The sequence below is a fragment of the Physeter macrocephalus genome, chromosome 12 (genome assembly GCF_002837175.3).
Source record: "Physeter macrocephalus isolate SW-GA chromosome 12, ASM283717v5, whole genome shotgun sequence".
Classification (NCBI taxonomy): Eukaryota; Metazoa; Chordata; class Mammalia; order Artiodactyla; family Physeteridae; genus Physeter; species Physeter macrocephalus.
In genome coordinates this window covers 85,010,508-85,022,550 of record NC_041225.1, presented here as the reverse complement: position 1 = coordinate 85,022,550, position 12,043 = coordinate 85,010,508, and the positions used below count along the sequence as shown (strand labels likewise).

The 12,043-nt window shown below is 49.7% G+C and overlaps 1 protein-coding gene across 6 annotated transcripts in view; it reads left to right on the top strand.

Annotated features, from left to right (window-relative positions):
* Positions 1–11,540, top strand: part of TGFA (transforming growth factor alpha) — a 101,513-nt gene extending 89,973 nt beyond the window's left edge. For 4 of the 6 annotated variants that reach the window (XM_055089235.1, XM_055089234.1, XM_055089233.1 and 1 more), the window contains exons 4-5: positions 5,376–5,525; positions 8,213–8,378. In XM_055089235.1, the coding sequence (XP_054945210.1) occupies positions 5,376–5,525; positions 8,213–8,378 (316 nt within the window). Of the gene's footprint in view, positions 1–5,375; positions 5,526–8,212; positions 8,379–10,251 lie in introns of those variants that run through there. The other 2 variants (XM_007128939.4, XM_024133575.3) reach the window with 1 other exon arrangement.
* The last annotated feature ends 503 nt before the right edge of the window (positions 11,541–12,043 follow it).

The following is a 12,043-nucleotide window of genomic DNA, read 5'->3' as shown; positions in this document are numbered from 1 at the left end:
AGTGGGATCTGAACAGAGTCAAACACCCAGAGAGGGGTGACCGCCTTCAGTGCGCAAGCAGACTGCCTGTGTGACCAAGAACAGGCCTCCCGAGAGATCAGGATTGGGAATGGTTTTCTTGTTGGTGCTTGAGCCGCTTTATGTATATCTACTATCATCTCAATAACCAGCAGGTGGTGGGGTGTAGGGGTAAGACGTTAGGACATCACCCACCCACAAGTCTGGAGAAAGTGCACGCCCTCTCTCTGCCCCCAGGGGAAGCAGGTACTGAGGGTCACACACCAGGCAGGATAACGCAGCAGTTAAAGGCATGGATTTGGACCTCAGACAGATCTGAGTGACTTAGCACCGTTAAGCCTCAGTTTCTTTGTGTATAAAATGGAGAGATTAGTACTTCTCAGGATTGTAATGAGGACCCAGTGACCATAATGCATGCAGAGCTTTTGCTGTCCAAGACAGGAGCCACTAGCCATGTGTGGCTATTTAATTTATTTAGTTAATTAAAATTTAGTTTTTCACAGAAGTAGAGCCACCGATGTAGGAAACAAACTTATGGTTACCAGGGGATACGGGGGAGAGGGATAAATTGGTAGATTGGGATTGACATATACGCACTACTCGATATATAAAATAGATAACTAATAAGAACCTGCTGTATAGCACAGGGAACTCTACTCAATAGTCTGTAATGGCCTATATGGGAAAAGAATCTAAAAAAAGAAAGAGTGGATATATGTATATGTATAACTGATTCACTTTGCTGTACACCTGAAACTAACACATCACTGTAAATCAACTATACTCCAATAAAATTTTTTTTTCAGTCTCACTAGGCACATTTCAAGTACTCAGTACCTCTAGGCAGCTAGTGGCTACTGTATTAGACAGCACACATACAGACACTATTTCCATCATCGCAGAAAGTTCTTCTTAAATTTATTTTTTTATTGAAGTATAGTTGGTTTACAGTGTTGTGTTAATTTCTGCTGTACAGCAAGGTGACTCAGTTATACATATATATACATTCTTTTTTATATTCTTTTCCATTATGGTTTATCCCCGGATACTGACTATAGTTCCCTGTGCTATACAGTAGGACCTTGTTGTTTATTCTATGTGTAATAGTTTGCATCTACTAACCCCAAACTCCCAAACCATCTGTCCCCCACTCCCCATCCCCCTTGGCAATAGACAAGTCTGTTCTCTATGTCTGTGAGTCTGTTTCTGTTTCATAGATAGGTTCATTTGTGCCATATTTTAGATTCCACATATAAGTGATATGATATTGCCTTCTCTTTTTGACTTACTTCACTTAGTATGATAATCTCTAGTTGCATCCATGTTGCTGCAAATGGCTTCTTTTGTTCTTTTTTATGGCTGAGTAGTATCCCATTGTATATATGTACCACATCTTTATCCATTCATCTGTCGAATCATCACGGAAAGTTCTATTAGCACATTAGAGAATATTGAAGCCCAGTTCCTAGCAGAGCATAAGAACAGCCATCATCAGCACGATCACCATGGTGAAAAGCACATTGTTACCATCACCACAGCTGAAGGATCCAAGTCCTGCTGAAGAAGCAGTGAAAGTTGGGTAGACCATGGAACCCAGGGCTGTACGATGAGGAAGCCCCTACTCCCTCCAGCCCACTCCTCCCAAGCGCCCCAAGCAGAGAGGTTCTAGGACTTGGTAAATCCAGTTCTTGAAGCCCAAAATGGGTAAACCCAATACAGGTGTCCTGCGACTCAGTGTCCCAGCCTAGGGGGTTATCTTCCCTAGTGAGTTAAGACGGCACTGTTTGGGGGCATCTTTGCAACTTGCTACACCCACAGCAGGAAGACCTCTTTAATGGGGCAATCAGCCACCCCTCTTCCTTTTTGCTGTGCAGTTTGTGAGTTTGCCATTGAATCACTATCCTAGAGTAGTGATTAATTTGCATTACCCCAGAAAGGTCTCCTTCACAGTTGAGATCCTTAGGTTTTTAACTCCCGAATCTGCCCGCCCCCATCTGTAAAACAAGGTAAACAGCAGCCCAGACCTCACATGCAGTAGTCATTGTTGGGATTAACAGAGATAGTTCATGTAGGAGTTTAGCATAGCCTTTGTTGATAAGATAATGTAATTAGCACTAAGCTCCCACTATTTTATTTAAATGGGATTTCTTAGAGTCCCCAGCATTGATTTGTTCATTCATAGGGTTTCCAGAACCAAGCAGTTGAGGAGGTGTTAGAATCCTCCTTTCCCAGGGCCTGCAGGTTAGAGTAGGAACATCTCTGGCTGGGTGAAATTGCCTCCTGGGGTGCTCTTCCTATAGCGTGGACCTTTCACGAATAGCTGTGCAAATCCTCATCACACTGTCCTTCCCTAGGAGGAAGCAGACTAACACCCAGCTACAGAGAAGTCTCATTGGCTTGACTGCAACTCCTGGTTAGACATCTAACAATCCATCCCAAAGCCCAGGCTCCCCAACCCTCTTCTGTTCTGTGGTTCACCAGAGTTTTTGTAGAGCTAAGTCTTGCCTGCAGGAGCCTGGAGGCTGGCCTAAAGTGAGGCTTGTGGGAGAGGCAGTCAGAGAGGTGGGCATAGTCCTAAGGGCCTTCAGAGGAGGAGAGGCTAGGGAGATCCATAGAAAGAGCTATGGAAAATGCATGGATGGATGACTGGGCGAATGAATGAGTGAGTCTTTAAATTATATCTTCTTGGAGAATGTGGTCTTTGAGGTGGAGTTTGAGGAAGAAAGTGAGGAATAATATTCCGGGCAGAGAAGGTGGCAGGAGCTGAGATGGGCAAGGTAGTCATTCATTCATTCATTCACAGGCCGACGTGCCCTGATGGGCACTAGTTTAGCTGACATTGGGGATGGGGGTACTTCTTGGGTTGGCTGAAACCTAGGTGACTGGAGATAAAGTAGAGGGGGTGGATTAGGGTCCTGCAGGTAAGGGGTGTTGGATACCAAATGGAGGAAGCCCGCAACCCAGGTGGGAGCCATCCGGGTGCAGGGTGAATATTCAGGATGGGTTGGAGGAGGGACCCTTTGCAGGATCCGCTGTCGACACCACAGCTTCAATTTGTGCATCACCTGTGCCTGTTGCTTATCGCCTCTCAGTCTCTAGTTCCGTCCACCGTCAGCTTCCCCCTCTACTGGGAAGGGGCCAGCACCTTGTTTTCTCCCCGGTCTACAGGGTGAGCTGTTTCCTGAATTTGCCCTCAAAATGATTTTGTTATTAAGACCAAACAAAAGCAAACTTGCCCCTGTTTCCTGGCCCCCAGCCATCGCCCTCCTAGCCAAAGTCTGTGAGAGTCTGTGTTCACACTTCTGTGGTCCAGATCCTTTTTCAAACAAGGTCTTCTTGCCAGAGCTCCTGCATCTTCTTCCTCTCTGGAGCCTGCTCTCTCCTCCTCGGGTCTGTAGAGAACTCTACGTGGCATTTTCCATCCCGGTTGGCCCTCCCCAGCTTCCTTACTTACTGAAGACTGCAAACCCTTTGCACCCTTGTTGAACCTAAAACCTCAAATCTCCTTTACACTTTCAAGATTGGAGGCTAAACCAAAAGCCAGATTTAATCGAGCTGAATCTGCGACATTCTCATCACAATCCCCAGATAGTATGCAGGGGCAGCAGCCCTGCTGAGTGAGCGAGAACCCAGACCCTGGGGTCGGCAGACCTGGGAATGGATTTCTCTCTCTTCCCTGGCAGGGTGGGCACAGGCAAGTGACTTGACTTTTCTGTGCAAAGACTAAATGAGAAAACATGTGTCAAATGTAAACTAACCTCTAACAGAAAAGCAAGTTCAGACAAAAGAATTCACACTAAAGAATACCTTTAAAGGAGGCACATAACAGTTGGGCTTTGGGATAAAGAGCACCAATGAGAGACTTTTCCATTAAGCAGCATTAAAGACAGCAGCTATATGTTCTGGTATCCCAGGTTGTAGCCTTAAGCAGCCATTTTTGCAGCATCTCCTGTTTGCCATAACCTTAAACCCATACGGTACCTGAAAATGACTCAATTTGTGCTAGCATTGAGCAAAACCTGTACTCCAGGAAAATGCACTGTATTTGTCCTGTGACTCCTTCTGGCATGTGGGGTCTGGCAGCCCAGGAGCCCAGGTTTAAGGGAATCACAAATGCGACGCCCCTGGAGCTGGCCCTGCACAACCAGGCATACCAGGACCCTTAATCTCCCTTCATTTTCCAAAGCCTTTTAATCTCAAAGTGAAGGTGACAGTCTGGCTATTTCATCAAAAGGTAGACTCTTAAAAAAAAAGAAATGTTTAACTATCATTGTCGTGTCCGAAGGGCGGTGGGGAGGGACAAAAACCTTTAAATCCAGTGTGTTGTTTGATGCAAGGCTGCCCCTCAAGGAAGTCCCCTGTGGGAAGGAAGCTATCCTACCTGAGAAAACAGTCGTGATCAAACATTTTCATTACAATAAAAAAGTCACCCCAGACAAAGGGACCTGTGTGTAAGCTAAGTATCTTCTACTGAGAAGAATCATATGCTTGGCGGGGAAAAAAAAAAGGGGCCTGCATCAGAAAATGACGATCGCTTCCTTATGCCTAGAACATGTCCTGAGGAATCACCATGTAAGAACCCCTTGTGGCCCCAGCCAGAATCTGGGTGGGGGGAGTTTAGCATAGGTGAGGGCTACGTGGAAGAAGCAGCTTCAGCCGTCAGCTCTTAGGAGGAGTCTGCTACTGAAATGATTGATGCCAAAGAGTTTCTGAATAGTAGCAATACGAGTAATACTGTCACCTTGTGTTGGTATTGCCCTTTACAGGCTACATGCATGTTCATAAACATGCATCGTTTTGTGCCGTTACTAATCCTCTAGCGGAGAGAGGCCCCCTGTTATTACCAGATAGTGGTGCTGGCCTCTAGTCCAGTACATGCCCCACCTGGTAAATGTCTGCAGAACTCACTAAACTTGGTGAAGAAGATAAAAAAGCAAACCACAGTCTTTGTCTCCTGCTGGTTTAGCATGTTGTCTTTCTCTCATCACTAGGAATTCTGAATACACACATTTAGTTTAAAAATAACCTGGATTTTTATGAACTGCCAAAATGAGCTTCGTGTCTTGGACACACTTGCCGCCCTCCTCACTCCCCCGGGATCTGGCACGGTTACCGTAATAACGAAGTGCCTCAGCAGCACCTTCCCCTCAGATGATAAGCTGGTGAGTTACCCCTTGTTTTCCAAACAAGAGGAGCCTGTGCAGGGGAGTAGGAACAATTTTGCTGATGCCTTTGTCTCCAATAGCAAAGGCTGGAGGGGCTCCTTTGGGCTTTTCCCCTCCGGCCCAGCCTTCCTGGGGAGTGGGGAGAATGAGACTTCCGCCTGGAGAGCACGCTGATGTTCCTGTCTCCCTCAGCTGCCACTCTGGGTACGTCGGTGCACGCTGTGAACATGCAGACCTCCTGGCCGTGGTGGCCGCCAGCCAGAAGAAGCAGGCCATTACTGCCTTGGTGGTGGTCTCCATCGTGGCCCTGACTGTCCTCATCATCACGTGTGTGCTGATACAGTGAGTCTTTGCTACCCCTGAGGCCGGGACCCCCACCCGCAGGCCCTCCCGGGGCCATATCAGGGCCACCTCGACAGTTTACTGCTGTGATGTCTGATTAGGGTTAGCAAAGCAAAGGGGAACTTTGGTGACAGCCAAGTCGTGTGAAAGGCACACATCCTGGCAGGTGCCCCACTGGAAGCAGAGCCAAAGGTGCTCTCTCTCTGCTGTGGGCTTGGAGCCTTCACCGTTGAGATGGGGATGTGCAGGGGTTCCAGAGGGAACTAGAAACGGCTCCCAGCCTCCCGTGGGCAGTAGCGGCCTCGCTTCCTCTCCACAGAAGGCACTTCGCGAATCCTAAAGCCACTGTTGCCGTTATGACAGGCCTCCCCCTTTCTCTGCTTTTCTGCCCTCTTCCTCCTCCTCCGAAACTCAGTCTCTGCCTGACATCTTCCAGGAAGCCTTCCTGAGCCCTAGACCAACTGAGCCCTTTTCCCGGTGTTTCTTAGCCCCCTTTGCTGCCCATATCTCCCGACTGGACTGCTCTGCAAAGCGAGAGGCCCTAGGGTTGTATTTCCAGCATCTGGCCAGATTTATTCCCTGGAAATATTTGGAGACCTCTAAGTCACAGAGCAAGCCCTCAAGAGTAGGCTACCTAATTGGACACGCACAAGAAATCGACAGACCGGCCGAAGGCTGCGGTTAGCTCAGTGTAGAGTAGTAGCTCATGGTGGAAACAGTAAGTAGACAGGCCCCTCTAGCCAGGCCTGGAGGAAGCAGTGCGTGTTCCCGCAGGAAGCCAGACTTGAGCCCTCTGGGGTTGCCTGGGTTTTGGACAGATAAATAAGAGTCTCCGTCCCGTTTGTTTATTGGCTGCTGCTGTTGGAGCGTCTAAAACACACGCTCCTGGTTCTGGGAATGAACGGGGTGCCCCTAGAACCCCAGCTTGTTGACAGTAGCCGCAGCCCACTCACATCCTCCTCCTGGATCAAGCCAGTGTTAAGGGTGAGGGATGAGGTCTCAGCTGGGCTGTTCTACTAGCCTCGGTTCTCATGGCCGGCTGGCCACATGGGGGCACCCGTCACTCCCACAGTCCTGTTTCTGTGGCCAGGAGGGTCCCAGAGCCGTAGGAACAAGACTCGGTGCCCACGCGGGCCTCCCCAGGGGGAGTGAAAAGCTCATTTTGCCATATTCTCTGAAGACAGAAACAACCCAGGGTACCTGGGCGGCCTCTCTGGTTCCCAGGGAGGAATTCCCAGGGAGGCAGCCATCCCATCTCTCCTCTGTCCTTTCCCAGCCCATCCTTGCCAGAGATCAAGTTCAGAATCCCTGAGAGACCAAGCCCCCGCCAGACTGCTGGTTGCCGGGGCACGGGGTCCCTCCTGAGTGGTAGAGCTGGTTGGGACCAGCTCATCCCATGCCAGAGGGATCTAGAGGCCTTGATCTCACAGCCCTGGGCCATTCCTGTCTGGGTAGTGACTGGGACAAGCCCTCCTGGCTAGGTGACAGCAAGACAGCAGTCACTGATAGATCTGGAGTCAAGGCCTAGGTCCCTCCCGCATGGGGTGAGCTGGTCCCAACCTGGACTCTGTGGCTCAGGAGGGACCCGGGCCCGGGAGACTGCTCTGGCCACCCCTGGCAGAAGCAGCTTGGGCAGAAATGTCCCCGGGTCCCTTCTCAGCTCTGCTGCCCAGAGATTCAAGGGCTCTGGTAACCTTCCTGGGGCAGTGCCGAGAGAGAGGGGCTGGGGTGAGGATCATGAAATGTCACCAGGCTCCAACAGGGAAGCCCAGCAACAGGCTTGTTTCCTCATCTGTTTCCAGGCTCATGTAAGCCAGGAGACCCCTCCCAGCCCCAGACACTGGATGTATAGGTTACATATACCTTAGGGTTAGAATGAGTGGAAACAGTCCTCCATGGTATCCCAAGGGAAACAACCATCAGTGTCTGTAGGTAATTAATGTCTTAGTGCTTTCTTTTCTGCCCTTCTCTTGGGTTCTCTGGTTCCTTTTTTGTGCTAACTCTGCAGACCATCCATTCCTGCCCACAGAGGGAGGCCGGAGCGTTCATGGTCCTGATGCTTTAGGACTCCGGGTTTTGGGTTCACTGAGAGGATGAGTTTGCCACGACTAGAGAATGTTAGTCCTCAGAAAAAGATTCGAAGCCACGGAGATGCATGATTTATTCTTCCATTCCTTCCGTGGGTCCATTGCAGCCCACCCACAGTCCCAGCTTTTCTGCTGGCAATTCCTGATGGATGACCCCGTCCCTAGCCCTCCCAGCCCTGGCTAGCCTGAAGTGGCGGCTTTGGCCCAGTCCTGAAAGCGGTTCTGAGGCTGCTCCCGCATTTCTGGAGTTACCCAACCGCTGCTTTAGGGAGCAAGCAGCCGGCGGGGGACCGGTCCCTTCTATCAGCTGGAGCCAGGTACCTGCCTGCCAGGTTACTCTGCCAACCCAGAGCAGAGCAGCCGAATGGGGCTGGTCCTCTGGGGTGGCCAACAGGTCCTCTCGCAGGTGACCAGCTCCTGCCCCAAAGGCCACCACCCTGCAAAGCCCTCAGCCCCCTGCTGTGTGTCTCCCTCCGGAGGCCCCATGGGAAGGCTGGGTTAGAGCCCAGAGCTGCCCAGCAGGCCCCTTGGGCAGACGCTGCACCAGCTGGGCACCCCTGCCAGGCTCCTGCCAAGACCGCATTCTCTGCACCTTTGCAGCTGCTGCCAGGTCCGAAAACACTGTGAATGGTGCCGGGCCCTCATCTGCCGGCACGAGAAGCCCAGTGCCCTCCTGAAGGGAAGGACTGCTTGCTGCCACTCAGAAACAGGTAAGAGTGCTGCCTCAAGGAAAGGCCTTTTTCCCTCGGGGGACACTACTGGGTAGAGAAAAGGACCACCTTCTCCAGGTCAGGGCAGAAGTTCTTGGAGGATGAAGCAGAAAGAAGGGAGAAAAAGAGGAGGATATTCATCCTACCGAGTCAGGTTTAGCTTATTCTAATGTGTGTTTTACTCAGAAGGGAGCTCTTTTATCCTTACTGCTGACTGTGTGACCTTTAACAAGTAACTTAACCTCTCTGAGCCTTGGTTTTCTTGTTAAAAAGATGTTGTGCAAATTGAATAAGTACTATATGAAGTACCTAGTGTGTCACAGACTGTAGACATTCAACAGATGTTCATTCTCTTTCCCTTGAGAAATCATCTCCCCTTTCCCATCTGTGAAATGAGAGATTTGGCCTATAGAAGGTCTTGAAGGACTCTAAACTCTTAGAATCCTGTGATCTTCATTCAGTTTACCATTGTTGCTTGAATATTTTCTCCAACATCCACGAAAAAGATTGGACATCTGGATATGAGGCCAAACTCACATCTCAGGAACCCTCATCCGAGCATCCCTTGCTCAGGGCTCCAGACAGGTTCTGAAAAGTCTCACACGAACAAGTTTCTGGAACGCTGGGTTGACCCACAAAGCCCGTCAGAAACTTAGAGTTCCTTTTTAGGAAGTAGTGGATCAGGAGACAATCACCCCAGACTCGTCCACCTGGGGGTGTCCTTCTCTAGTAAACAGTCAGCATTCCAGACGAGATCGGGCGCATTCAGAGCGGTATGGCCGTAGCACGGTCAGCATTCCAGAAGCTCACGGCTGCATGGAGAAGACAGGAAGAAAAGTGCCTCGGAAGCTGGAGCGCTGCCGTGTTCATTAGGCCTCCTGGTGATCTGACCTGGAGGGAACTGAAGGCCCTGGAGCGCCATTCACTTGGTCTTCATTTCAAGAGCCATAGTAATTGTGCATGAGCAGCTCTTTTGATTTAGGAAGGTGCTGATTCATTAATCCTCACGATAGCCTTAAGGAGGAGGGTGTGGGTAAACTGAGTCTGCCAAAGGCCTGCGTGGGTGCCTCCCTGAGTTCCTGGGGGAGCTAGGATGAGACCCAAGTCCTCTGAAGGCCCCACTCACATCTCCTCCACTACCTCAGGAGACCATCCATTGAGCTAACAAAGATAAATATTTTTGTTTTGTCTTTTAGCACCAATAGGAAAACTGTGTATGCCTTTTTAAGAAAATTTATAGTAAATTTTGTGCCATCGGTCTGCACCTCGGCAGAGTCATTTAGGATAGAGTAAATTTAATGTCACTTCTTCCCTACCCACATTTGAGAGAATGTTAGCTTTGAACCTGGGGATGGATCTGACCGTCCAGAGATGGCCGCCAAGGCTGACGCCCCTCTCCTTGAGTTGACAGATACCTTCCCACCTCCAGAGGAACCATGGGAGGGACCAGAGCAGGACGATGTCCAGGCTGGGCTGGACTCAGGAGCTGCTGGGGAATGGGTACACGCTGCCTCCCCGTGACAGGCACAGAGGATACCCTCAGGGCCCACCCATTGAGCAACAAGGGGGGGTCCATTCTTAAATAGCCTCGGGGGAAGCCATTCTGCTGCCAGAGCCCTGACCAGCTCATGAGCTGCCCGCTAAGCCACCCCGATGAGGGAACTGGCCGCGGACGGGGTTGAATCACCTCCAGTTGAATGAAGGCCGTCATGACAGCGCGCATCCCCATTCTCTTGTTTCCTTTGGCTCTGAAAACGCAGTTTCAGGAGCCTCTGCCCCTGAGGTTGAACCAGCAGAAGGTGGACTTGTCCGCCCAAGAGAACCTGGTGACTTTGGCTGGTGCATCCCCAAGTTTCTGTCCCAAGCCAGTTTTCCCAGCCTGGCTGGGGTCTGGCCCGCAGAGCTTAACCTGTTTTTCCTTCCTTCCAGTGGTCTGAAGAGCCCAGAGGAGGAGTTCTGCCAAATGGCCTGCGGCAGCCTGAGAAAGAAAGGACTTCTTGAGGATGGCACGGCGAGGGCTGCCTGGGACGGGCCAGCAGACCTTTCCTACTCTGCCTGCCCTCGCCTGTGTGGGCTCTTTGTCTTTTGTGGGCCTTCATTCAAAACTCTGTCCACAACTCTGTCTGCTTGGGGTTATCCAGTGTGACCTGGAGAAGAAATAAGTGGACCACAGTCTAAAGACTGGTCAGAAATGAACAGCATGGGCTGGACCTCCTGTTTACCTAATGAGGTGTGTGCGTTGGCATCTGCGTCCAGGTGTGTGTAGGTGTGTTCTGCCCGTCACGGATGCCAGGCTGTGCTTTTTTTAATGGGCCCATCTCCCCACAACAGTCTCCACCCTGCCTGACACTGGAGATTCCTATAGTTGTTACGGTTTTTTTTCCTACCGCTTATGGGGGAAGAAGGTGGAAAAAGGCATAACTGCTTTTTGCTACGCGAAGACACCAGTGTAAGAGGAGCCGTGTCTGTCCTCTGTCCACAAAACCCTCAACCAGCCCGATATCTTCCACAGACACATGATGTTGAAGACCTTCCCGAGCTGTTGCCACCCTCAGAGATAACTTCTTATTTATTAGGTGGATGATGGTGTTATTTTTAATCCCTTTAGTCAATGTAAAAAGTGCAAAACCCTTTCAGACGTCTGCATTAATGATGTATGTATTGCTGGCCAAAAAGTTAGACTGATTAGAAATGTCTGGTCTCTTTGGAACAGCTAAAGCTTGGGAAAAAACCACCAGGATAGGTGGAGATGGAAGCAGAGGATGAGTTGCTGATGGGAGCAAAGATTGGGGTTCAGAGGTCATGCCATTTAATACACAAAACTAGTAAATGCCCCAGGATACATTCCTGCTGAAAAGTTAGCAAATCTAGCAGTGGAGATCTGGCATCTTGTCAAGGAAGAGGAAGAATGCCTGTGTGTGCCTCTACATGGTGGGGGGAAACAGACTACCCCGCTCTGTTGTTAAACATACTAACTGTCCAGTGGGCCCTCTGAGAATCTGTTTAGAAATAGAGCACTAGCGGAGGGCCGCGGGCATTTGGGGCTGCGTCCATGAAGGGGGACCAGTCACTTATTTTCCATGTTGCTACTCAGTTGATTTGTTGTTTTATTTTGAAAGGGAGAAATTGAACTTTCCTATTTATTTTTAAGCATTAGGAGAAATAGTCCAGTGACTTTTTTTTTCTTTTCCATCCAGGATGCCATTTGTTTTTTTTTTTTTTAACAAAAACTCTAACAAGCCACCTCCACCGTGTGGGTCTCACTTTTCCCTCAGGGAAGGAGAAATCGTTCTCCTGGGTGCTTTCCAACCCAGTGGGTCTGCCTGGGGGAAATTCCACTTCCCTCCAACTGCACGGTGGGAGCTCATCCCTAGGAATTGTCACTAAAATTTGGAAATGGGAAAACAATGAAATAATATGTAGACTCCATATGTGAGGGAACTCTTACTCACTAATGTTTGAAAAATGGAAGATTTCTACCTATCAACCCTTCAGTGCCTGTAGCGCCTCACATCGTGAAAGGGACCTTTAAAATATGTCAAGTTGGCTTGAAATTCCTACCAGGTCATTTTGTCCTCCTCGAATTCTTCTGCCCCAGTGTGTCTACTTCAGTGCATTTTCTCTGTATTTCCTACAGTTGAGCTAATTACATGACACGTGTCTTAATTCTGGCACTTTTATTGAATGATGCGGCACCCAGAGCGCCCGTAGCAGAAATGGG